General features: G+C 47.1%; 1 protein-coding gene across 12 annotated transcripts in view; it reads left to right on the plus strand.

The window, feature by feature from the left end:
• The window catches only part of PROM1 (prominin 1), a 588,333-nt gene that overhangs the window by 331,034 nt on the left and 229,303 nt on the right, over positions 1-27,996 (plus strand). For 6 of the 12 annotated variants that reach the window (XM_078678433.1, XM_078678442.1, XM_078678438.1 and 3 more), the window contains 3 exons: positions 8,819-8,842; positions 11,044-11,261; positions 26,692-26,766. In XM_078678433.1, the coding sequence (XP_078534559.1) occupies positions 8,819-8,842; positions 11,044-11,261; positions 26,692-26,766 (317 nt within the window). The remainder of the gene's footprint in view (positions 1-8,818; positions 8,843-11,043; positions 11,262-26,691; positions 26,767-27,996) is intronic. The other 6 variants (XM_078678437.1, XM_078678440.1, XM_078678439.1 and 3 more) reach the window with 1 other exon arrangement.

The following is a 27,996-nucleotide window of genomic DNA, read 5'->3' on the forward strand; positions in this document are numbered from 1 at the left end:
GACTCCCTCAAGCGTATCAGGGACAAGGCCTCGGCGGTAGACCCCACACCGCCTTCCGCGCCGAAACAGTCGGTTCCCACCTCCAAGTCATCGACACCACTCCTCTTCACGTTGCCGCCAAAGGTGGCACCGAAGGCCTTCGCACCACGGGCGGCGCCCGAAGCGAAAACGCACAGTGCTGTGGGGTCGACGCCTACTCTCCCGGCTGGGGGCTTGACGCATCGACCACCATTACTGGAGGAACAGTCGGAACGTTTCATCGATGCCGACACTGGGAAGCTTACGCTTTACATGCGAAAAATTACGGCGACGACGCCTTTGGAGTCGTATACCATTCCTTTAAAGCGTAAAAAGCCTGCTTCTGATGCACCACTCTTGGTCGAACCATTGACTCCTCAGACTCAAAGAATTGCCACGCCCTCGCCAACTTATTCCGATGCCGAGGATGCTGGGGATCAAGATGAGGAATACAGCTTCCCCACCCACGCTGATCCTGATGCACAACAGGAAGCATGGGTGGACACAGGTGACCAGGGTGACCAGGGGGATCAGCAAACCCACTCTCGACCCTCAGATATTCAATATCAAAACGTCTCCCACTGAGGATTCTGCGGCATTCAATGCCTTGAATGAAAGGGCAGCTAAGAACCACGACGTCGAACTCCATGCTGACCCTGTGGAGGTGGACTTCCTCTTTGACACTTTTTCAGCAGCTGAAAAAACTGTGAAAACCCTCCCAATGCTCAAAGGGGTCCTCAAACATGCTGCGGACATTTTCAAGGAGCCCACACGAGCAAGGGTGGTCAACCCTAGAATTGAAAAGAAATACCGACCAGCACCTGGCGATCCCACTTACATCAAGGGCCAGTTGCCATTGGACTCTCTGGTCGTTTCTAATGCACGCAAGAGGGCGAATTCGCAAACCACTGGTGAAGCTCCTCCCCCGGACAAAGAGTCCAAAGTGTTAGAAGCATCGGGAAAGAGAGTAGCAGCTCAGGCGGCCAATATATGGCGTATCTCTAACACGCAGGCACTCTTGGCACGCTACGACAGGGCACACTACGATACACTAGAGACCCTGTTGCAACATCTCCCAGACCAATATAAGGAGGCTGCAGAGATGCTTATCCAGGAAGGGAAGCTCATCTCTAACGCTTCAATAAAGTGTGCACTGGACGTTGCCGATACTGCAGCCAGGGCAATTAACACCAGTGTGATGTTAAGACGACAGGCATGGCTCAGAATCTCTGGATTTAAGCCTGAGATCCAAACTACCATCCTCAACCAGCCAGTTAACCCTGACAGATTATTTGGTCCAGAGGTGGATACCACCTTGGAAAAAATAAAAAAGGATACCGAGACTGCCAAGTCCATGGGAGCTCTCCAATCCCAACAGTTTCGGGGGAGCACTTTTCATCGCTCAGGCAATAGGGGTGTTTCCAGAGGCCAGATGTCCCAGCAAACACAATTCAATAAAGGTGGGGCGCAATCCTCTTACCCCAAACAGAATAGAGGCGGTTATCGAGGCAACAACGCCAAGGGCAGAGGCAAGGGCAACAACAACTCCCGTTCCTCTGCCTCCAACAAACAGCGACGCCCTGTCACTGCCCCCCGACCATTCCACGCCTGTCGGGGGGAGGCTCCAGCGGTTCCTGCCAGTCTGGAAAACCATCACCACAGACAGGTGGGTCAGGAAACTTATCCAGTACGGCTATTGTTTGGAGCTCACATCCACTCCACCCAACATACCACCAAAACACCGTCCTATGTCCACAGAGCATTTGCACTTATTGCAGCAAGAGGTTCTCGTCATGCTGCAAAAGGGCGCTATAGAGCTCGTGCCAGTGGAGGAGGAAGGCACAGGGGTGTACTCCCTGTACTTCTTAATCCCGAAGAAGGACGGGTCCCTCAGGCCTATTCTAGACCTCAGGCCCCTCAACCAGTACATTCTCTCAGAACACTTCCACATGCTAACGCTGCAACAGGTTCTTCCGCTCCTCACTCAGGGAGACTTCCTCGCAACCTTGGACCTCAAGGATGCTTACTTCCACATTCCACTCCATCCATCACACAAAAAATACCTCAGATTCACCATTCAAAATCGGCATTATCAATTCAAGGTCCTTCCTTTCGGAGTGACCACAGACCCCAGAGTGTTCACCAAATGTCTGGCGACAGTAGCGGCGCACCTCAGGAGACAACACATCCATGTCTACCCTTATCTGGACGACTGGCTGGTTCAGGCAAAGTCGGCCCAGCAGTGCGCCGCCGACATGTCCCATACCATTCACCTTCTTCACAGTCTGGGGTTCTCCCTGAACTATCCAAAGTCGCACCTTCAGCCAGCCCATGTGCGGTAATATCTCGGTGCAACGATCAATACTCTGGCAGCCACGGCTCAGCCAACTTCAGCGCGGATCAACAACATCCAGTCGCTAATCCAACAGTTCCAACCGAAACACTCGCTTCCTGCGAGAGTGTTCATGCAGTTGATAGGCATGATGGCCTCCTGCATTTTCATAGTCCCGCACGCCAGGTTACATATGCGTCCGCTCCAGGAATGCTTAGCGCATCAGTGGAATCAGGCTCAGGGACAGTTGAAAGACCTAGTGTTGGTCACCGGTCGGGCATACAACTCTCTGCATTGGTGGAATCCACACAACCTTTGCAAGGGCCGACCGTTCCAAGAGCCTGTCCCACAGATCATCCTGACAGCGGACGCGTCGCTCCAAGGATGGGGAGCTCATGTACTCCATTACACAGTGCAGGGACTATGGACAATACAGCAAAAGAAGATGCACATCAACTACCTAGAACTGATGGCAATCTTCATGGCACTGAAAGCATTCAAAGTACATCTGTGCAACAAGGTCGTGTTGATCCGGACGGACAACATGACAGCCATGTACTACATCCAGAAGCAGGGAGGTACACACTCTCCACAGTTGTCTCATCTGGCTCAGAGCATGTGGAAGTGGGCCATTCAAAGGAACATCTTCCTCATGGCGGAACACCTCCCAGGCACGGAAAATCAGATGGCGGACCTGCTCAGCAGGTACAGCCACCAGATGCACCGGTGGGAGATACATCCATCAGTACTCCGCCCGTACTTCCAGAAGTAGGGTCATCCACAGATAGACCTGTTCGCCACAAGGGAAAACGCAAAATGCCAAAGCTTTGCCGCCAGGTTCCCTCACCCACAGTCGCAAGGCAATGCGATATGGACAAACTGTTCAGGCAGATTTGCGTACGCTTTTCCCCCAGCACCTCTCATACCGCTGGTGGCAAGAAAGCTAAAGCAACACTTGATGACTCTCATCCTGGTTGCTCCAACGTGGGCACGCCAACCATGGTACACCACGTTTCTGGAACTCTCCGTGGTACCGCATCAAAGGCTACACCTCATGCCCAAGCTTTTGACGCAGAGCCATGGCGACATTCAGCACCCAGATCCGCAACAGCTCAACCTGGCGATCTGGCTCCTGAGGTCTTAGAGTTTGGCTACCTTGACTTGCCTCCTGAATGCATGGATATCATACCGGAGGCAAGAAAGCACACCACCAGAGCCTGCTATGCAGCAAAATGGAAGCGGTTTGTCATTTACTGTGCTACACACAACATCAACCCGCTAGATGCATCCACTCCCAACATCATCTGCTATTTGTTACATCTTTACAAATGCAATCTAGCATACGCTTCCATCAGGATACACTTATCCGCCATAGCGGCTTATCTCCAGAACTGGCAGCATCTCTCCGTCTTCAGAGTGCCTGCCATTAAAGCCTTCCTAGAAGGCCTAAAGCGGGTCATCCCTCCCAGGACCCCGCCAGCTCCTGTATGGAACCTCAATGTGGTCCTCACCAGGTTGATGGGCCCACCTTTTGAGCCTCTACATTCATGTGAGATTCAGTTCTTAACATGGAAAGTGGCTTTTCTCATTGCCATTATGTCTTTGCGACGTTAGTGAGCTACAGGCGCTCACTGTACAAGAGCCATTCATTCAAATTCACTCCAACAGGGTGGTGCTGCTCACTAACCCTAAATTTCTTCCTAAAGTGGTTTCGCAGTTCCATGTCAATCAGACCATTGAACTGCCCGCATTCTTTCAAAACCCAGAAACAGTTGCCGAAAGAATGCTCCACACTCTTGATGTCAAACGAGCCTTGATGTACTACATCGATAGGACCAAAGACTTTAGGAAAACACAACAACTCTTTGTTGCCTTCTCAGCCCAGCACAAAGGCAACCCCATTTCCAAAGCAGGTATAGCCAGGTGGATCGTTAAGTGCATTCAAATTTGCTATCACAAGGCTAAGCGCACTTTAAGGGTCCCTCCAAGAGCCCACTCCACCCGAAAGTTGGGGGCCTCTATGGCTTTCCTTGGTAATATTCCTTTGGAAGATATTTGTAGAGCAGCCACATGGTCTACACCACACACATTTACTAAACATTACTGTGTAGATGTGCACTCCAAGCAGCAGGCAGCTGTAGGGCAGCCTGTTCTTAAAACGCTTTTTCAGACTTCTGCAGCTGGCACAGGCGGCCGCCGTTAATGGAGGGACTGCTATGTATTCTATGCTATAGATATGAATTCAGCAGCCCACATGCCTCGAACTGAATATGCTACTTACCAGTATGCATCTGTTCTTGGCATATAGGGCTGCTGACATTCATATCGCCCGCCCTCCTCCCCGGCGCCTGTAGCGGCTGCAGACTTTTTAACACTTACTCTTAGCATGGCCATCGCTTACACTATTACACTCCATCTTTGCCACAATGGCTAAAAACAATCTGGGGATGGAGTCGATGCCCATACGCACTGTAGTCCAGGGGAGGAGCCACCTATCTCGTGATACTTCGAAGACTCTTCCAGGACAACAATGTGCAATCATCCGGACCCAACACTAGGCGGCGATCTATGCTATAGATATGAATGTCAGCAGCCCTACATGCCAAGAACAGATGCATACTGGTAAGTAGCATATTCATTATTAAACACACACACCACTCAATACTATACACCAATTTACAAATATACATAAGCTGTTGGAATTACCTTGTGACATTGCATAACATCCCCACCCCTCCCGCAGGGGGGGTGGGGTCTAGTACCACCACTCCCATGTATGCACATCATCTTGCCCCAATGCAATTAGTTGAACCTATCCTGGAGCGAGGACCCTGCGCACTGGCACCATCCCAGTGGCGTCCCCCCTCCCATTACCTCAACAAGCATTAAACAGGGATACACCTGACTTGGTGACACATTACCCTGACCAAGCATCTCCTACTGACCCTAAAGTATACACCTCCACATCTTAAGGGCTAACAGTCTGGGGTCTTCACCTAAGCGCAGCAGCAAGACTACATGTTTATGCACACTTTAGAATGACAGTACTCCGCACATTTGGATATCATTAAAAATGCATTGCAATTACAGCCCCTAAAGGCATCACAGATGATCACAGGATTAAGTTGTAAATACCGTCAGACACCCTAGCAGGAGTGTCTAGCCACTTAAATCCACTTTGCTTGTGACATCACCTTACACCAGTACTTCACATTGAACATCAGTCCCTCTAAAAGAAATAACCATTAATAAATGCATTTCAGTGCAATTACGCCATTTCACCTCCAGGGGATGCCCTTCTTGAGACATCTCCAACTCAGCCCTTCAATCTTTGATGCACTTCTCAATGAACTCCCAGCTGTAGAACAAATGTTCCAGCCTAGTAGGTAATGCAATCTTCGCTGAAAGTTGAGGAGTTATTCTTTTTAAATCCTCAAGAAACTTAGGGTGGGACTTAGCTTTGTGCTGGGGGCAAGACTGCGCTGCTCCAGCAGCTCCCCCCAGCACCTTTTCACACTCAAGGGTGACCCCTCTCCTCTGGGGGCCACCAAAACGCCCAAAACAATCCATTCCTCATGCCTTGCAAGGCATCATGTGGCGCTTCAAGCTCATGCCGCTTTCTGGGGCCTCGGTGGGGGGCCCGGACCCCCGGGTAAGGGTATGCGACGCGGGGAGCCCACACCCGGCCACTCCGTGCTTTGGTTGGGGGCCCGGTCCCACCCGGGCCCCTGGCTCCTCCTTCCTTGTCCAGGGCCCCGGTCCCAGCCGGGACCCCCCGCAGGCTCTCCACGTTGGAGGGCAGTCCCCGGGACCTGCCCCACCCCGGGGACCTTTTCTGGACCAGAGGCGGAACCTCACGTGGTTCGCCGTCAGGGGGCCACAGGTCCAAGGTCTCTCAACTTCTGGGGGCCATATCTCAGCCCCTGGAGGTCCGATCTGCCCAATTTTTACATCTTCCTGCTCCTGACGGCGACCCCAGCCACTGGGAGCACTCTCCTTCACTCTCCAGGTCTCCAAGAGGGTGCACTCTGCAGGGAGAGGTCTGCACTGGCTCCCTGCACCAACCTTTCGCCTGGCTCTCCTCCGGCGCCTCTCGTCTCCCTGCGCAGAGGCCCCTGCTTCTGCGCACCGATCCTGGGCGCTTCTTCTGGTGCTGTTAGGGGCCTGGGTGACAGTCAGGGGGTCTCTCCTTCCAACTGCTCATTGCCAGGCTCCAGCACCTTCCACCTCAGCAGACCACACCCCAGAGAGAGCTTCTCTTCCTGTGCAAGTACTTTTTAAAAGTTGAGTAGGGGGCTGGCAGAAAGTCTCTGTGGGTCCTATCAAACAGCAACACATCACTTCCCTTCCCCTGCTCCCTCCTTCTTGTCCAGTCTCTTGGTTTGTTAAAAATGGAGTCGTGCAGTGTCTCTGGCCACATGGCCTCTGAAACCCAACTCTTTCCTTCTTGGTGCAGCCTGGTGCCTGGCACCCAGTGACAGCTGCTAATGGATGAGCCTGTAGCCCCACCCATTGTCTTCTTTGTGGAGAGGAGGCCCTAGCTTGTGGAAGAAAGGTTATCATTCCATCCAGCTGAGGTCAACCCTCAGCCTGGGTCTGGTCATGGCTGGCTCAGAGAAATATGACAGTTCTGAATGACCCAAAAGCAGTACAAATATGACTTTGGACTCTGCAGAATACTTATTTTCACCTACTCTACAATGGACTTTAGTGCATGTCGTGAATCTGTAAGCTTTGTGGAAGTCATTTTAGCCATGGGCCCCACATCCCCATAGGGGAATAATGAAGTGAAAACACCGTAAAACGCACTGACTTTCCCTAGCATATTCCTTCCCAGGGTATAAAGCCTATTCCATGTCACCACCCAATTCTGCATAAGTCCTGCCACACCATTCACTCTGTAGCTGCTCCTGGACTGCGCACGCTAGGAATCTCCCCTGCGCAGCTCCAACACGTATGCACATGCATGTACACCCGTGTCTGCATGTAACCAGCACGGTGTCCCATACTCCAGCTGCTGCGCAGCGGCCTAGTCAAGCCAGGCGGACACCAGTAAAATCTCCATGCAGTCTCCTTGATTATGAGTTCACTGTGGATGAGTCCCAGATTATGAGGCTCCCCCACAGTAAAAGCTCCATAATTAGGTGCTCAAAAAGCGAAAAATCCGGGCGGCCCTAGTGTCAGAACCACCTTCTAACATTTATAAATTGATACTGGAAATTAAGCCTTCTCTCAATGCATGGGCATCAATATCTCAACAGTGTCGATAAACAAAAGGCACCATTCATTAAAGACACTTGATGTAATGAGCAACGTGTAGCAACTAGGACTACTTTACGAAGGGCCGCTGCAAAATGTGACATTAGGAGGCCTCTTAGGAACATCTTCACCAGCAAAATGCCTAGGACTCATGAACTGTTCAGATTATCTGCTCTTTCTTCAACGTAGCTTGGCTCTAACCCTGATCAACTCCTTGCTCAAGTGAGAGAAATACAGACAGCCTCAATCTGCTAGAATGACTGACTGACCACCTGGTAAGATTAAAGCAATGCTTGACAGTGGGACCCTGCACACAGAGCACTAGAACGCTAACTGCTATTGCTAAATGGCACACTCATACTGCACACCAAATTAATTTGATAATACAAGAAACATACTGGCAAACTAGTATATCTGAATCTCCACAGATTACATCTTCAAAGAGAAACCTAGTGCACAGAATAACTCCCTAGGTGCACAGTTACTGTATAAAAATGTTTTACCTGTTACTGATTTGTCAGAGATTAATGTTTCAGCAAGAAAGTATGAAGGATGGTTTTGAAAGACAGCCATTGTTCATTCAGTGGTCCATGGTTATTACATTGAAAATGCTATCACTTTGCAGTTTGAAGACTTTGATAATCGCTACTAGAACAATGGTTGTTGCATGTGTCTGCTCTGCTTGATCATCTCAGTGTGTGGCCACAATCCAGAATGTCATTGTTATAAAATTAGAGGAGGCCATCAGTACGCAGCATTGGTTAGATACTACTGAAAGAAATCCCCATGTCAATCTTAGGGTGCTTGTATCGTTACCTGCTGTCCGTTATGGAGCAGATCTGTATGGCAGAATCCTTGTTGCACTGGGCGTGACTCCTAAAGCAGGCTTATGTCTTAAGACATATCAGACCTCATAATCAACCTGTAGGCTTTAGTACCCTGGGAGAGACACTCTAACTCCCTGCACTCGACACATATGATCACCACAAATACTGTCCCCACATAACTGGGATGACTATGTCAATTTAATTTGTACCATTACAGGAAACGTGTGGAACAAATAACTTCTTTTAAGATTTTAGGAATAGATCATTTTTACCAAATTTGATATTTATGCTTTGCACTTTAACATTTTCATTTGCATGATCACCATGACGTTTTTCTCATCCTCGATCACCATTATTCTTTTTTGCTGTATGTGGCTTGAAGTCAAAGTGGAAAGGGCTATCAAAGGTAAAGGATGTGTTGTAATTGTGCGTGTGGTGTGCAGTGCTTAGCCCATTACTTCCCTCGTGCATTTTTAGTTGTTGTTTCTGTACATTAATGCATGTGCCATATTTTAATGTCTCTGTACTGTTACTTTTTAATGTGGGGGTCGGAATGGACATTTAAAAGAGTGTTTTGATGGGATTAAACATAACTAAGCATACATTCTAAGCAATGGAATGCGTCAGGTTTCCAGCACATTGTTTTTTCCCCTTGAAATGTTGTGTTCATATTGGGACGCGATAGACCAGAGATTGCACTTACAAAGTTGGTAAACAGTACCATAATGCGTGTACATTGATAATGCAAATGATGCATTAAAATGTTCAGGCAAGCTCAAAATGTACGTTGCAGATTCCCAGACCTAGATAGATCTCGGAAAACGGTGGCGCATATCTTTGAGGGACGTCTTGACCTACCATGTACACCATCCAGAGACTGCGTACTTTATGGTGCAACTGAGTGCGCTTGCCGGGGGCTCAGAAGTGAGGGGGACTCAACCGAGTGCAGAGCAAAGGGCACTTTGATTTGCCCATGAGTGAGGGGGTGAGATATTTTCCAAGGTCACAGAGAATATTCCTTGGAGAAGTGGCATCATTGATCGCAGAGCATGCCGCCTTAAAGATCTTCTTCTGTACATTCCCTGGCATGTTTTTTTTTTCTTACAAGTAATCACTAAGAATAATGTACATATTTGTTTTACAGATTTCCTGCATGTCTCCTGCATGGTCCCTTTGTAGCCCAGAATGTTGCTGATAAAGCAAATTGTGGACAGCCCAATAATGCAGCATGTGATCCTTACTGTAAAAATTTCTGATGGGCAGTAGGTTTTCTGGCTGCTTTCATTCTGGTTGGCCTGATGGATCATTCCACCATACAGGCCTGAAGCAGCGCTGAGGAAGTATGCAACATTTACTGATAGGCACAGGAATGTATTCTGTAAATAGGGGTTTGCTGCAGTGGAAAAATAATGCTTCGGAGACCTGTGCCACACCATGAAAAGAGGGTCTGTCACTTGCTGCAGTTGACTACTTTGTGCAATTCAAGGCTATTAGTAGAATAGTTGCCAGGCACACATTTCAGTTTCTTTTGTAGTCAGGGTTGGTCTTAAGCAGGAGGCAGACTTTCATTGGATCAACTCAGTTAGTCTCTGAGGTAACCAAGAACTGAAGCACAGTTATTTCTACCTCAGGTTTGGGTCTGCTGTATGTAATGTGAAGAACTGGACACCATTTCAGAATTACCTGTATGCTGAAGGTGCCTGTGTTCTTGTTGCCTTACTAAACTCCAAGATAAAAAAAGAAAGAGTTTAAGTGCTGCCCGATGACTGTCCCCCACTGCAAACAACATCCCCAAACTTCCAAGCCAGAGAAGCGTTGCCATGTACCCTTGCCAGCCTGCCTTTCCCAGCAGAATTAATTCCTTCTCTGACCATCGGGAAGCAGAGTCTTGGGTAGGATCACCATTGTTTGTAGGAGCCACACTTTGAACCACTGTAAACTTGATGCGAACCAGAGATCCCATAAAGAAGTGCAGCAACAGGTAGCCACACAGGTGCCATGCAGAGAGTCAGACTCTCATAACCATTAGAAAGATATGTGTTTCCATTTTTCCTTGCGCCTTTTGAGGTGATGTTTATGAGGGGTTTGGGATTGACATTGAGGTAATTTGGATTTATTTTAATTTATGGAGAGTTCTTGACATGAGCAAGATTCAATAATGCAAATGACCCCAACATGTTCCAATCAGATACCTGGGAAGGGTTTCTTAAAATAAGTGAGCCCTGTTTTTGAAATAGAGCTGAAATCCTGGTGCATCGCCCGATGCACCCAGTTCCTTCCTCCTTATAAGCACAAGTGCTTAAATAAATGGTCTGAGCTGTTAGCACTTACAATATATTCTATGCTAGTGCCTAAAACCAATGTTTGCCTATTAAAACATGGATTATGACGGTAAATCTACAGTGATAGATTCATCCTATTCTGTCCCATAAGTTCATTATTATTGGTTCCTGTAACAATGCAGCTTGATTAAGGTTGTGCAAAGTTGAACTTTACATACATTTACAGTATTTGTCTAAAGCGTCGTGGGGGTAAATAAGTGGGTTAGAAATAGTTTGAAGCATATTTGGGTTAAACAGTCCATGATAAAAAGTATTGTCTCAACAGCAATCAGAGAAACCAAGGAAGCTCTAGAGAACGTCAGCGTCTCGGTGGAGGTGTTGAAGGAGAGGACAGAACGGCTCCAGGCTAATTTAACAGATACAAAAGCCAACCTGAGCAACACGCTCGCTGATCCCGCGTGCTCACAGGCGCAGGCCGCCCCAACATGCAATGCTATCAAAAACTCATTAAATAATTTGAACACCAACGCCAACTTCAGCGGGGTAAGAACATGTTTCTGTGTTGCTTATTGGACGTGCAGAATATTTGATGTGATTTATCGCATTCCTTTGATTTAAAGGTGTATGGTGCTAGACCAACGAGGCTTCAGTGAACCTGACAGCATTGCTGCCTACTTTTACTTAACACAGTATTTTTGCTACATATCAATTTATTTTTGCTGTGTATCAATTTATTTTCGCTGTATGTGGCTTGAAGTGATCGTGGAAAGGGCTATTAAAGGTAAAGGGTATGGTAAAGGGTATGTTATATTTGTGCATTTGATATGCAGTGCTTAGCCCATTAATTTCCTTGTGCATTTTTTGTTGTTTCTGTTCTTTAATGCATGTGCATATTTTTATGTCTCCCTATTGTTACTTTCAAAAGAGTTGTTTGATTGGATTAAACATTGTAGTGTGGGCAGGGCCTCGTGGCCCAGCGTGCAGCGGCAGCATTAACAGCACCCAGAATACTTGGGCTAGAGTGTAACTGACCCACCTCGGAGCCAGACAGGCTTTTTATTCAGTGGGCAGATGTCATATCCTGAATGTACCTCCGGGTAACCTTCCCCTGGGGTTCTAGTGACAGACACCCTTCGACCAATAGAGCATCCCAACACTCCCATAACATTACACACAGAGTAAAAGACCACAAATGTCAACTGTGAGGACTGGTTGGGAGCCCAATGGAATTGAGAAGTAATAGGGTCTCAACTTTATCAATTGAGGTCTTTTACCACCAGGGTCCAGGGGTCCCCGTAATATTGCTGCCCTGAAATTAGAACAAAAAATCATGCATACCCCTTCAGCACTTTACTTTCAATGTCGCAGTGGCAGAGCAGTCCCAGGCTCCCTTTGGGAGGTGAAGTGGGTTTGAAACTCAGAACTCAGTACTAATAACACAATGAAATCGGGGGCCTGGCCTGGCCTCAAGATGGCCGCACTATAGGCTCCCGAAACAGTCGATACAATCCTACAGGAATCTTTCACAATCCTTTGCTAAAACGGAGCACAACGGAGGCGTATTGAACGGTGCTTGGCATACGCAACAGAAAGATACCCGAATCTATGCCGGAGAACACGATCTCACGGCGCGGCCTACCTGGTGACGGAGGCTGCGTACCGCTATTCTGCTGAAGGCGGTGATCGCCTCGCCTGCCCATCAAACTGCAGGCCTGCCAAGTATCACGCATGAGGCGTGACGCTAAAGCATTTTAGTGTGGTGTTCCTGCATCACTGCACTTAAATTCATTGTCGCGCATTTTGCCACTGACCGCATGGCTGCCCACTTTAGTGCTAGCGCTCGCCGGGCGGCAGCAGACAACTTCAGTCAATGCCGTCAGCAGCAGCTCAACAGTTAAAGATTTGCTCTGGCTGCGCGGCGCCTCTCAGACTAAGTGCTTGCTACAATGTAACAATATCTGCCCTGCTGCCTGAAAATCCCGACTGCTGCCGCGCAGGGTGTGGCGCACGGCTGTCAGTTACACTGTGATTGGGATCTGTGACCTCACGTCCTCCTAGAGCAGGAGAGGTCGGTGACCAGAAATGGGGGACTTGGCTGGAGGAGTTTGCTGTGTCCTGTCAGTCCGCGCGGCGTCCCTCAGTAAGTCTTACTACCTTAGACTGTCAGAAATAGTGCGCTGCTGCCTATGCACTGCAGGAGGGGCAATAATTTATATTAAAACCCGGCCGTGGCGGGACGCACCGGCACAGCGACCTCACCTGCTGAGACAGTCACAGACAGGGTCAGTCAGCACAGGCAGCATTGTGGTCGCGAGGCGGCATGATCACAGGCACCGCAAGATGACCGGGCGCTGCGGGGAGACTGCACGCAAATAATCCAGTTTTCGTGCAGGTCACCTGCTCCCTGTCGAAGGCAGAATTGTGGTCTGCAACGGAAGCAGTCACTGTACAGCGCTTGCCCCCTTGGCCATGGCTCACTGTCTCAGTTGAAGCTGCACCCCTCCATACATGGCAGCTTTGACAGAGGGGCAAGAAGCTGTGCACCCAAGGCTGGGGTGAGGCATCGCAAAGATGATACCAAGTCCAGCACCGCTCCACTCCTCTCCAAAGCCTTGGTGTCCTGGATCTGTGTAAGGCCGGTGGGGCTGGGACAGTCGGGAGCACAGTGGCGACTCAGCCCCATAAACAGGGCCATACCATTACGGTACAGTCCGTCAGGCCAGGCCTGGGTGTTGGAGAGGGGCTGTCCTGGCCTGGGGCCAGCAGCAGGGAAGTGGGAAGCAGTTAAAACAAAGCTGGAGTCTTCTGCCTCAGGCTGGTCTATTGGCAGGGATAGCAGTGATTGTGACCACCGCACAGTTTGAGGTGGCACAGACCTTTTCAAATCATAATCCAACTCAATTTTTTTTTCTTTAAGCCTGCATAGCTGTTACCTAAATGAGTGTCTCCCACTTTCAGCTTTCCAATGTAGCCGTGCTTACGTCTCATGTTGCTCAGGGTAGTCCAGTAAAGTTGCAAGTCACTCAGCTGATTATAATTAATTTATGAACGTCTTCCAGACCGTTTTATCTATTTTCTGGAATTTTGGCTAGAGTCTGATAAATAAAAGCCATTTAACAATTATTTCTTACGCTTTTCAGCAGTTAACTTAGACTTTCTCCTTGCTCAAAGGGGTGCATTTTCTGATATTTATGTTTCCCTCATTTTCAGTGCTTGATTTTGCTTGCGAGAAAGTGTCACTCATAGTCGTTGAAATGTCACTCATTTTTCCACTGAAATTATGACAATGTCATACGTGGCAATCTAAAACCTTGGCAGCTATGGAACTGGCGTGAGGACTGGGTGCCCCCGAGGGAAGAGAGTGTGCCCTTGGGTCGCCCTGAAGTCAGGTATAGTCGAGAGTTGCTATGTCATGCCTTCCGGTACTCCGATGTGGTGATGCACTGCTGACAGTCTTGCGGCCTTTCCAGCTGGTGACGCCTGTTAGATCGAGGACCCCCCCCGGAAAAGCAACGGAGATTAGTTGGGTCGCGGCGCTGCAGCGGAAGGCTGAACAAGCATTTACAATGTAATGGTCTCGGCATCATTAAAGGTAGAGCTATTGGCATTGCTCATGACATTTTTTTTTTTTAAATCACAAACAAATGGCATTGTCATTTACATTGCCAATAGCTTAATCGTTAAATAAATGGCATTGTCATTTACAATGCCAATAGCTACACCCTTACAAAGAGCAACCCTCACACAGACAGAGCCACCCACACATAGAGCCACCTACAAAACAAGCACTGGCGTTGCCAATAGGTCTCGCAGTAGGAAAGTTGGAGCTATTGGTTTTGTAAATGACATTTTATATTTATATATCGTTATTGGCATTGTCAATAACAATATATAAATATAAAATGTCATATACAAAACCAATATCTCCAACTTTCCAAATGCGAAACCTATTGGCAACGCCAGTGCTTGTTGTGGTTATGGCCCAGTTTTTCATTCTGTGCGCAACATATGGCTGAGCAACAAAGTATTCAAAATAATAAAAATGCAGCAAAGTAAGTGGGGCTGACACAGAAGCAGACTGCAATTATGCTCCTATTTAGGCTTACACTCCCTTGCCCTTCTTTATGTATTGATGGACATGCTTCTAAAACTGGAACAAAAGAAACAAGTATATGCAATAACCCCCAAGCATCCAACCCAGAATATTTATTCAACATACAGTGCAGCACTAACTTTGTCTCTTGTGGTCGGAACGTAAAGGCGTCATACATATTGTTCTTCTGGCAACCAGTCAGTCTATCCTTAAAAATGTGTCCTGTTTGTTTAATTTTTCTCTGCAGATTTGTGCTCACGCCTCTGAATGGGTATTTGTAAATCATTTGTAAGGCTACAAAAACGATCAAATTTAAAAATACGAATACACAAAGGACCTCTTTTTAACAGAAAGTAATTAGTACATGAAAATGCAGTCGTTGGCACAAGTGAAGAACCGAGCAGCATTCCCAACGCCCGGAGGAGGACAAAACGATGATTAGTGGATGCCGAATCGGGGGATTTATCATGGGATAGCATCCGATATTGTTGTGAATTTTTACCGCGTGCCTCTGTGAGCTAAAGAGTGTGAAGAGGAATGCAAATAAATTTGGCAAACAAGTCAGCTGCGCGCGCACAGTGGTTGGAAGGGGCAAATTCGCGACATTCCCGAAGGCTGCGGGGCGGGTGTATTTATATCAGGGGCAAGAGAGAAATGAGGCCGAGCGGTACCCTAGAGGTGTGAGTAAAGAAAGAGCGGGGGGCATAGGTATCAGACGGGGTTCGTGGAGGGGCAGACACGAGAGGGTATGTGACAAACGGGAAGGTAACAAAGAGCACGAGACGGAAGGGGCAGATTTTAAAAGGGAAGCCGGAGAATGAACGACCTAAGGCACGAGATGGCAGCGAGTGTCACACTGGAGTGTAAGTGGTTGGAAGGGGCAAATTCGCGACATTCCCGAAGGCTGCGGGGCGGGTGTATTTATATCAGGGGCAAGAGAGAAATGAGGCCGAGCGGTACCCTAGAGGTGTGAGTAAAGAAAGAGCGGGGGGCACAGGTATCAGACGGGGTTCGTGGAGGGGCAGACACGAGAGGGTATGTGACAAACGGGCAGGTAACAAAGAGCACGAGACGGAAGGGGCAGATTTTAAAAGGGGTGCCGGAGAATGAACGACCTGAGGCACGAGAGTCACACTGGAGTGTAAGTGGTTGGAAGGGGCAAATACAAAGGGTGAAAGGCTGGAAGAGACGGTGGTCAAAGGGCAGATGTCAGGACGTTGAAGAGGTTTTGAGTGGGACCCAAAGTCCGAGCAGACACTGCGAGGCACGGGATCGAAGCAGCGAGTGTTCCTTCTTTAAAGTTCTGGAAATGCCCTCAGTGATAAAACTAGTTGGGTTGGACTAGAAGAAACGTACAAAGCAAAACAAATGCAACAATACTTGTTAAACAAATTATAGACACCAAGTAACAGCAAGAAAGATACAGAAATTACAACAAGAGGGGAGGGAAGAGGTAGACACAGAGAGATTGTACGGAGACAAAGTGAAAAACAACACAAGTGAAAAACAACACGTACCTGATAATGCAGAGCGTCCGGGAAACTGAAAGTACGGCCGGCCTGTGGCCGGCCATGAATAATTAGGGGAGGAGAAGCCCTTTGATGTGCTGTGCGGCCGGGAATGCAGAGCGGCCGGGAAACTGAAAGTACGGCCGGCCTGCGGCCGGCCATGAATAATTAGGGGAGGAGAAGCCCTTTGATGTGCTGTGCGGCCGGGAATGCGCGTGCTTGTTTGGTCACGTGATTCACGTGAACTTCAAGAAAACCGCAGGAACGAAGCCCTTGGTTTGACGAGGATTTTCGAGACATGAATTCTCGCTCCGCTCAATGCGCTTGCGCGCATTGATAGGTCGCGAGACCTAAAAAGCTATCCACACAGAGCCACACACACACACACACACACAGAACACATTCCCTTATTGCACATGGGGATGCCTGATATGCCCAGATACAACAGTTGTTTTTGTCACAGGGAATGCATGATTGCCCCCACTACTACTACTAAATCTGTTCTATGGTTGCAAGAAGTGACATGTAATATAGCCCGAACGGTTATGTTATCAAAGTAATCTCTTGAAAATGGCTCAGTGGGACATATTAGTCCCTCGATTGTTGCGTCACTAGACCTACGTGTTCCAGCACAACCGACAACATGTAACACACTGTTTGCTACCTCTTACATTTTGTTTGCTTTCGATACTTGCACAAGTGCCACCATTGCCAACGTAACATTTGTTCTGGTGTTTGAGTGTCCTCCATTTATTGCAGTATTATACCTCTACGTGTACTTTGTTCGCTTTTGTAACCTGCACACTTGCCAATTTATCGTCCTGTAATGCACAGTTTGCTCACGATTGTCGCTTTTGCCTCATGTAATGTAACTTTTGCTTTTGTAATTTGTTCACTAGTAATGTTGTAATGTTCTCATGTTTCAGTTCTGTCCTATTGTGAAGCGCTCTGACACTGTGCTGGGCAAAAGTTACATGTTGTATCCCTTCAGATAGAGCAGTGGTTCCCAAACTTATGACTCCTGAGGACCCCCATTGAGTCACCACTGGAAGCCGGGGACCCCCAAGCAATTTGTATGAGTTAAATTTCAAATATTGAAACAGTAATTTAAAAAAAAAACACGTTTGCACACAAAACAAATACTCAAAGTACTAAGGATTTTGGTGCCAGATGTACGACCATTCATTTAGCGCCTCGCAATTGGCGACACAATGCGAGTTGCAAATTGCGAGTCGCTAAATGAAATGTACAACAGTGTGTTTAACACTGTTTGGGATTTCCAATGGGGTCTCAAATTGTGGGGCTCATTAATATTAATGAGGGTCTTGCAATTTGCGAGCCCATTGGGACTGTCAGCCCTCCCAGGGATGGTGGCCTGCTGGGCTCAGCAAGCCACCATGTCTGGGACTGCTTTTAAATAAAGCAGCTTTTAAAAAAATGCAGCCAGTTTACCATGCATTTTTTTTAAAAAAAGAAAATGAAACGTTTTAGTTTCATTTTTTAAGGGCAGGCAGAGGTCCCTGGGACCTCTGCCTGCCCTTAAAAAATAATTTTGCATGCATTTGCAAAGGGGAATGGGTCCCCTGGGAACCCCTTCCAATTTGCGAATGCATTACCATCTACATGAAGTAGGTGGTAATTGCAAGTGTTTTGCGACCGAAAAACATTTGTACATGGTTTTGAGACTCGCTATATGGAAGGGAATGCCCCTTCCAAATAGCAAGTTGCAAAACCTATTTAGCGAGTCACAAACAAATTGAGACTTGCGAAATAGGCTATGTACATGGCCCAATAGGTTTTTGCATGCGCAAATGGGTTCACGAACCCATTCGCGCATATAAAAACGGATCATGCATCTGGCCCTTAGTATTTTATATTGAAGAACAGCCCCTCTGTCACATGTATTTCATTTGTTTTATAGCATCTCTCATACCATTGTAGGATGTCAGAGCACTTTACATCACACACATATAGAGACATTGAATCATACATGTAAATCAGTGTGTATATAAAATGTTACATAAGGTAAAGGGGACTACAAGCTTCACATGTCATTCATACTGGTAGACATTTTTAAAGAGTGCTTGGTCTGGAAAAGCACAAACTCAGGATTCAGAACATAACACAGTGGCTAGTAACATAAAAAATATATTTCCGCCCAAACAAATCTTTTTAGCAGCATCAGGATAATGAATAACTGGGAAAAAACATAAGTTACTAACTGGTACCATGCAGTTTGCAAGCAGCTCTTTGACAGGTTATAGGTCCCTCTGCTAGATTACGATTGTCACTTATAATGAAGTGCACAGTAACAAAATAATCTCTGTGACAAAAGCAGTAACCACGAACCTATGAACATAAAATACTGCTTTTCTAAAATGCATGTTACACGTTCTTTGCACTAGGCACATTAACCCTCTGTGCTACACTAGTTAAGTCAAAGCTGCCACTGAACAAAACTCTCTCCAGCAGGTACATTAATCACTGGCATTATCTTGACACTTTTATTGTTGCTGGAAAGCTGCTAATTACACAAGAAACGTTTCTGTATTTTTAAAACTGCTGTCTACGGACCCCCTGGGAATGTGTCACGGACCCCGCGGACCCCAGTTTGGGAAACACTGAGATAGAGACTTGAGCGTATGGACAGCAATGGGCAGCAGCTGTTCAACAGTGCCCATCTGTTACATCAAGTAAAAAAAAAAAAAATGGGCGCGGAGAAGGCACAGAGTGTACTTACTTTGTCTCCGTCCCACACTTTGGCTGTTTTTCCTCGGCCACGTTTGAAGCCACCTCCTCCGAAGCGCCTATTCCCAGAGAAACTTCTCATTCTCTGGAACATGTTGATCTCAGGGTATGCTTTCTGGGAGAAGAGGGACGGGGGTCGGGGGGAACCGGAGATGCCAGAACCGTGCAGGAGGGCCACAAGGAGACGGTACAGTGGGATGCGCGTGGGTCAGTACAATTGGGGGTCAGTGCAGGGGAGCTCACACATGACGGCACGGTGGGGCGCAAAGGCGGGCAAAGCAGGACGCAGGTATATCACCGCTGGAGGAAAAAAGCAAATCAATTGAGCGCAGAGGCAGTGATGTGAAAGCTTTTTTACAAAGCGAGAGCTTGCTCCCAAAAGTCGCTTAAGTTTGTTGCTGAGACGTATAAGCTCTTGGCGCCCTCGGAATGAGCTCCCGAATGAGCTCATGTTCACACCGGTAAGCTGGGAGATTGCTTTAAAAAATCCTATTTAGAGGCTTGAACAGTAAAATAACAATCCGCCATACTGTGTTATTGTAAGCCTATTGCGTTAAACGCATGCTTTTCACAATAAATAAGTTGGTCTGCCACCCGTCATAACTGTCCATAATATTTAAATTAGACCTTTGGCACCGGACATAACGTTCGCAGTGAACTAATGAGGCCTACTAACTTAATAATCAGTTGATTGTCATAACCAACTCAGGACTACTGTAACTGAGAACATTTTTCTTCACGTCACTATCAGTCATAAAATACAATTGTATACAAAATCACAGGCGACAAAAAACACAGTTCCTCAAAAAAGAACCCAACACGGATTAGCCCTATGGAATCTTCTTCCCCCAGTGTTTGTCAGCTGGCAGGCCTGGAAGTTCGGGCTGGACTGTTCCTATTGGATCAGGGCCATGGCTGATTTGAATGTGGCTACGACCAAATTGGGGTGGTGTGGTGAGCAACAGAACAATGGATTGGAAGGCTATTCCGAGAAATTGCTCATCTTTAGACTTATAATAAGCATTCCTCCCATCACCTTTTGTACGTTTGATGCCCCAATCAGTGCAGCACTACCTGAAAAGGCATTCAGATGTTTTGGATACTTTGAGAGCTTAGTTGAGACGCAAAGTATCAAATGCGGAGATCGTTCTTACCTCCAGCAGCACTTTGAACCAACCATGTCTTGTACAAATAGCCAATGTATAAATATACTTCTTGCTCCTTTTTCCAGGAATGCATTTAAGTCTGATAACAGCTTTTAGCAACACACACGCAAGAACATACACAACTCGCATAGTATTCTTTCGCCTGCCATTCATCTCCTGTATGAATTTGACGTGGCCCAGCGCTACAACAACCAAACACTGCATGCCACCTAGGCATGCAGGTTGGAGCCCACCAAGGCCAATCTACAAGAGGTGTTGCCCACAGCCTTTCATGCCATACCTCATGGCAATGTACGGTCTTCCACGATATGTCAGACAACAGGGCAAACTGGACCACAATCTTCTACGGCCAGCAGCTGTTGCTGCAGGATTTGTTGCTGAAGGAGCGCAACCTTCCTAGTAGATCTGCCAGTCGTGGAAGGCCCACCCATCATGCATGGTTGTGAACAGTTAGGTAAACAACAAGAGAGATGGCCCAGGGAACTGAGCTCTTAAGACCAATAAGCAGATAAAAAAAATCCCCTGGAGATAGAATCAAATGTACTCAAGACTCTATTTTTAATTTGTATGTACTATTTCATGCGTATTTATTAAGTATTTGAGAAAGTTTTAAAGTTTTTTACTTGTGTATGGATTGAGGCATGTTTTGCTCTATTTTTATAAATAAACATTGTGCGAGCACTACATTTCAGTTTGGGGTTTAATTTTTATGCCAGTAAACAGTGTTTTATGGATGAGTAATATTGAGTATTTTGAAAGGGAGGGTATAGAGCCTTTTGCATGTGTGAAAAAAGGTCTTGAGCACATTTGATTCTATCTCGAGGGGATATTTTCTCTGCTTATTGGTTGTGAACAGTCATAGCACATCGACTGCCACTGCAGAATTTAGGAAATCATGCAATATCTTAACCCTTTACAGAACAGCGCTGGCCATGCAGGGTCCCAGCCTACTATAACACACGACAAACAGCCATTTAGGGTTGCAATCTCCCCAAAACACGTCTGCTTAAAATGCACATTCGCATTCCTTGCGAGTCTGGCCATGTAGGGCCACAACTTACCCTAATGACAAACAGCCTTTTAGGTTGCAATTTGCCAAATACAAGTCTGCTTAAAGTGCACAATCGCAGACCACACCAGTCCATTTGTTAGCCATGCAGGATAAGAGATCCAAATGCTCACATTAAAAGTTTCACTGATAAGCCAAACAGGATAAAAGAAATCCAAATGCTTACATTGAAATATTCGCTGATAAACGCTACTTAGTTAGCAAGCAGTCAGAAAGACAAAGCAGCCATCATACGAGCAGCTCTTGGTGCAATGGACTTGACACCCCTAAATTTACATTGCATCTACGGCCCACCAGAACCGCAGCTCCCGTCACACACAGACTTGGAGCAGGCGTTTGACAAATGAGAAAAAAACTGATTAACGCCCTCTGCACATACTGCATCACCTTCCAGAGAGGGTGAATTCCGGAAGCGCACACCCCTCTGGGAATTCTGCACACTGATTAAATAACGCTGCAGGTTTCCTACAGAGGTCTGAGCAGTTTTGAATAATCGTGTGGAGTTTTGTTTACAAAAAACTGCAAATAAAGGCATTACATCTCTGCAGCGTCTTTTTCTGACAGAATTGTATGCAAGTCATCAACTACACCCAGTGTTAATGGATAATCGTATTTATGTAAGACTACAGGATAATACTGCACAGAAGACGAAAGAAAGACTTTTCTAAAAATGTGTTCTTACAGCCAAACGACAGTAAGACTAATGGGGACGAACTGCCATAGTTGGTCTGCCCCTCACACCACAAGGGAGGGCTCCATGCCATCTGCAGGCTCGATGCGATAGATGTTCAGAAAGATGGAGGATTTTGTCACCAAAAATATCACCATGCACCGCTCAAGCCCATACAGAGGGTTTGCGCATAGTCTTGGAATACAGACAATATGAAGCCAAACAACTATACCCTTCTGCGAAAATGCACTTCTAACCCAATACCCGTAAAATACTTCCAAGTCGTCGTAATGAGCCACACCTGAAGATACTGGATAGCACACTATACAAATATTCATTGAACAGGTAGGTAGGACAAATGCTGCCTCAAACTCATTATTCAAGCTCACTTATCGCTGGAGCACTGACATGCATTCTGGCACTGAAAGGTTGCCTATGACATCACTAGGCCTCTCACAAACTGTTTTCACACAAGGAACATCACAACACACACTCAAGCAAGCATACAGGTCCACCAGTAATCACTGCACGCAGATTTGAGTGATACGAGGAAGATTAAAAAGAGAGCGGTGAAAGACCTGACGAGCGCCATGCTTCTTCTTCCACGCGGAGCCGCAGTAATTACCGGGCGGTGGGGAGGCCCCGAGCCCGGCCTCTCTGATCAGCTGATCAGTGATGAAAAGAGCGAGGCTGCTCCGGGCGGCGGCAAACAAGGAACATCACAACACACACTCAAGCAAGCATACAGGTCCACCAGTAATCACTGCACGCAGATTTGAGTGATACGAGGAAGATTAAAAAGAGAGCGGTGAAAGACCTGACAAACTTACCTGGAGTGGCAGCGAGGCTGTTCCAGGAAACAATGGCGGCCGCAAGCTTCCGAAATTTTTTGGATTCGGGGTCGTGTTTGGCTGTCCCAAAAGGGGCGGAGCTTAAAAGTGGAAAGAACAGCACCAACACGCCCCCGAATCCGAAAGAGTCGGAGCTTCTTTCGAGGGACGCCTCTCTCCTCCAATGGCTGGCCTCCGTTTAGGAAGCCAGCCAATGGAGGAGAGACGAAGAGGGAGGCGGGTTTAAAGCACACACTGAAAGACATTAATTCTCCGACTTCCGGCTGGCAAGCCAGCCGTCAGTCCGAGACCTAAAAAGCAGTGTGTCCCGCAGAAGCAGTGGGCTGGTTAAATTCATCCCAGACCAGCGCTCAAGAGAAACCTGCAGGCCATTAAAACATAGTATCACCTAAGCCTTCACACGCATACCGTGCGGGCGGATCCAGAGGTGCTGGTCCCTCCCCCGAAGTGATCCTGTAGTTAAATACACGGCAGCAACTGTTTCAGAAGCAAGCGGATGCCCAGCAGAGGCTTGCTTTTCTACCTGTGCCAGTTCGCACAATAGACTGAGCATACAACATGCCGGTATACCCCACATCTGATAGTTGGCACTAACTGCTGACTGCAGAGGTCAGCAGGTTCCGTAATTTGGGATTGGTGAGTCACATAGCTCACACAAGTTAATTCCGGCGTTGATCCAGGCTGTGCGGTGGGGGATGCCTTGTAGCTGATTGCTTACTCAACACCACTGCTGCAGACACGGATACTGGCAAACACATGGAGGGGAAGGTACTGCTCCTTAGTATAAAGCACTGACTGGTATACATTAGATATTGGTGCAGGCCGTGTTCTCTCTGGAATATTAAAGGCATAGCAAAAAGGACAGAATCGGGAAGTTGGATAAGACACAATCCAACTTGCAGTTTCAACAGCGCAAATCCTCTAGAGTCAGATTTGGAGGAGCGGGGCGCCTTGGGATCGGAGCTGGGGGGCGGGACGACTTGTGTATAAACCTGGAGTCTATGCAGCAAAGCCTCTCCACAATTGATGGGAAAATTGATCCTCTTTCATTCTGCATGGATCCCATGACAGAACACTTAGATAAACATGCGGAAAGAATTGATATGGTGAAGTGCAGAGTTTCGGATGCGGAGGACCAAAAGGTAGAAACCACAAAAGCTCAGAAGCAAATAGGTAAACTGCTGGACACATTGTAATCCAAAGCTGAGAACCTGGAAGCGTGTTCTAGACCGAGCAATGTACGCAATTTGGGCCTTCCGGAATCCACATCAATAGGGAATATGGAATTGTTTGTGGAAACCGACTAACAATGCTGCTGGGCCAAGACACCTTTTCAACAATGTTTGTTGTGGAGCGCGCGCATCATTCATTGGCTACACGACCACTGCAAGGAGCGCCCCCTCGCCCATTCATAGCCTGAATACTGAATTACAGGGATAGAGATGCAGCGTTACGCAAAGCAAGGGAATTACACACACTCCGATATGAGGGCTCCAAGTTATCCCTGTATCCGGACTTCACCCTGAAGGTACAAGAGGCGAGACAGAGATTTGCTCCCCTGAAATGGAAATTGCGGGAAATATCAAATATGCAAGGCTCTACCCGGCCTGCCTAAAGCGGCACCGGGTCGACCGGGTGCAGAGGTCAAAATCGGAGTGTGGCCCAATGTTTTTTAATGGAGACTAGGGGTGCTTGGAGGCACACTTCTTCCAGGTAAGTAGATCAGTTGCAGGGGCGAAGTTTTGGAGGCAAGGTTAAGAGTGGGGGGGGGGCCACAAAGCAGCACCAAACATACACCATCAGCGGCACAGGGCCCTGGGTGCAACTTTGACGTCAGGCACCCAATGCTTTTCAATGGGGTTTCTTCTTTCGGCAAAGAGACTACAGGCATGGCACCAGAGGTTGCAGGAGGAAGACCAACAGCGGTTCAACTCACCAAGGCCCAGGGTCTTCGGGGGCAGGGATGCCTTTCAACGTCAGAGTCCTCACCGGAGCCTCAGGATTCACACTGCAGGCGCTGCCGTGGAGATCAGGAGAGGTCAGCAAATGCTGGGCATGAGGTCAGGATCACTGGGGATACATCAATGCACAGGTGAATCACTCAGACTCGGCCCATGGTCGTCGGATGTACAGTGGGCAGGAGACGTGGATCTGCCTGGATCTGGGTAGCTTGTTTCTTCTTAGACATGTCCGCTGTCCACAGGAGATTGGAGTCTTTTTCAAAGGCAACCGCCCTCCCAGCGTTTTCAGAGGTCGCTGTCCGCAAGACTGTACACAGGTTTGCGGAAGCTGGAGACAAGCTGGTAGGACTGGGGCCAAGGCAGTCGTTGTCTTCAGTCTTCTTTGCTGGGTCGTCTTCTTGTTCTTAGCTCATCGCAGATCTGGTTTCTAGGTTTGGGGAAGGCACATAAATACTAGAATTAGTGGTGTTTTTATGGGGTTAGCAGGTAGGGCCAATGGGTGACCACACCCTCTATTATGCCGCCCTCTTGTGGGATGGGCATAGACCTAGCCCTGATTGAAGGGGTGCCCCCATCTTCAAGACGGCGGGGACTGAAAGATGTGCTTCACCACACCTCCCCCACCCTAGGGGTGGAGTTGGCAGAGGTGGGCACACATCTATGCTATATGAGTTTTCCTGTTGGTTTTCCCACCCAAAGTGGGGGTTTAAACCAGGGGCAGACATCTTCTGCTAGCATTAGAGGCTGGGGGTTACATTACAAAGGTGGCAGGCCTTTGAAGCTTCCCTATTTGACCACTGGCCCATCCTGGGAAAGGAGGTGAGACACCTCCACACAGGATATGCATTGTTTCTGGTCCCAGAGAGCAGGGGCTCTCTACCCAGGGGTCCAGAAACATGTCTGTTGGTGGCTAACTGCCTCCAACTGGCTAGAGACCACACCAGAGTTGGTCGGTTTTCAGGGACACCTATGAGATGCCCTCTAGGTACATGGTACAATAAATTCTACAATGGCATCAGTGTGGAGTTATTGAAAGTTGTAGTTTGTACCAAACACTCCTGTGTTCAGTGAAGCCATCATGGTGCGGTAGGACTCGAGTTATCGAGTTCCCAGCTCTGTACTCTCAATGGCTTCCCTGGCACTTACAGAATTAAGGCATTGACCCCAATAACCTGTGGTGTAGGGCACCCTGCCTTAGAACTGTGAGCCCTGCTAAAGGGGTGACTTACCTATGCCTTCAGGCAGTGCTGGCTGGCATAACATCCAAGCAGGGTGCAATGTCAACTTTGTCGTTTTCTCACTTACAAGGGCATGCAGGCTGCAAGGGCAGTGGCATGGTCCCAGTGTGGGTGGCCCTAGGATCTGAGGGTACCATTTATTAGGGACTTACAGTGAGTAGAAGTAGCAATCGGTTTTTTTTTAGGGAAGAAGCACCGGCACAGGGGTCCGGGTTGGCATGGACCCTGTACTCTACAATCGAAACCACATCAAAACCAGGCAAAAAGTGAGGGCTAACCATGCAAAAAAGACGATTTCTCACACAACTAAGTTTTGTGTAAATCCATACTGCAAGTTTCCCTGTAGGAATGAGACATTTTTTCCATGGGAATCAAAGTGTTTACTTTTTTCCCCCTGTATGTAAGTACACTACATTTGACATGCTCCACCTTAGCTGTCTACCCTGGTCGACGGATAAATTTCATTCAAATCCATCCACGGGAAGCACAGTAATATCAAATCAAAAAAATACCCGCCACTCTGTACTACATTAAACATGTTATATTGCAGAGTATACACTTTTATAAAGTTTGCTTTGTGACGTATTTGACTGTTATCTATGACAGCATCCTCAATATCTTATTTTTTCCTGAAATGTAACTAAACCTTGATGGTGTTTCTTTTCCTAGTTGCCTGATGTAACAGAACAGCTTGACCGTCTAAAGGATATACGGAAAACAGACCTTACAAGCCTGGTTCAAAAGGTAAACATGTTTCTTCTATTGAGAAGACAAGTTGGGCAAATGAATAACCAAATTGTTTTTGTTACCAGAAGTAAATATTTTATGTCATTAGCTAAAAGCTTGACTTTTTAAAAACTATCTCCTCAACTGTGGCAATACATGCTCAGTGCCCCTATTGATTGAAAGAGCGCAGGATTTCTGCTTTATGATCCTCCCCATACGTGGTGCTGTGTAAGTGTATTGGTTTAGATTACAGGCCCTAACAATCCCCATAAAAGATTCCTACAAAGATCACAATTAAAAAGAAACACTGCCAGAGGATCCCCATTCAAAACAAAAACATTGTTTATTGCAAATTGTTCATATCTAAAACATATATAATTTTTTAAGCGGAACACTTAAACACTAAGGGGCCCATTCGCAAATTGGGTTTTGTAGTATATTTAGGGCCAGATGCATCAACAATCCAATTTGCGATCTAATTGCGAATTCTTGCGATTCGCAACTAGAAAATCTCAAAATAGAATGCATGAAAGTGTGCCTAACACTATCTGCGATTCCTAGGGGATCGCAAATGACCTACCTCATGAATTTTAATGAGGTAGGTCGTAATTTACAACCCCCTAGGAATGGCAAAAATCACGGGGGATGGTGGCCTTCTGGGGTCAGTAGAACACCATGTCCCTGATTGCTTTTAAATTAAGCAATCTTTTTTTTTGTAAAACATCCTGTTTTTCTTAAGGAAAAACGGGATGCTTTACAAAAGAGAAAATATAAACTTTTCCTTTCATTTTCTAAGAGCCGGCAGTGGTCCGTGGGACCACCTACTGCTCTTAGAAAATGCCTTTGCAGACATTCACAAAGGGGAAGGGGTCCCTTGGGGACCCCATTCCATTTGCGACTTGGTTACCACCTACTTGAAGTAGGTGGTAAAATGCGAATGTTTTGTGACCACATATTGGTCGCAAAACATTCATGCATACCAATGCGATTCGGTATTACGAAGGGACACCTTAAACACGCCCCTTCCTAATAGCGAATCTCACACCCATTTTACCGAATCGCAAAATAGGATTTTCCGCATCAGAAAGGCATTTTTTGCATTCGCAAATGGCCGATTCTGCGAATCATCCGTTTGAGAAGGCAAAAAGGGCTTGATGCATATGGCCCTTAGTATTTTTACAGTAGTGCTATAAAAGTATTACAAAGTGCTATTCACAGACCTATGAGTTTATATCTCCACTTCCAGCT

This window comes from Lissotriton helveticus, chromosome 2_2, assembly GCF_964261635.1.
Source record: "Lissotriton helveticus chromosome 2_2, aLisHel1.1, whole genome shotgun sequence".
NCBI lineage: Eukaryota > Metazoa > Chordata > Amphibia > Caudata > Salamandridae > Lissotriton > Lissotriton helveticus.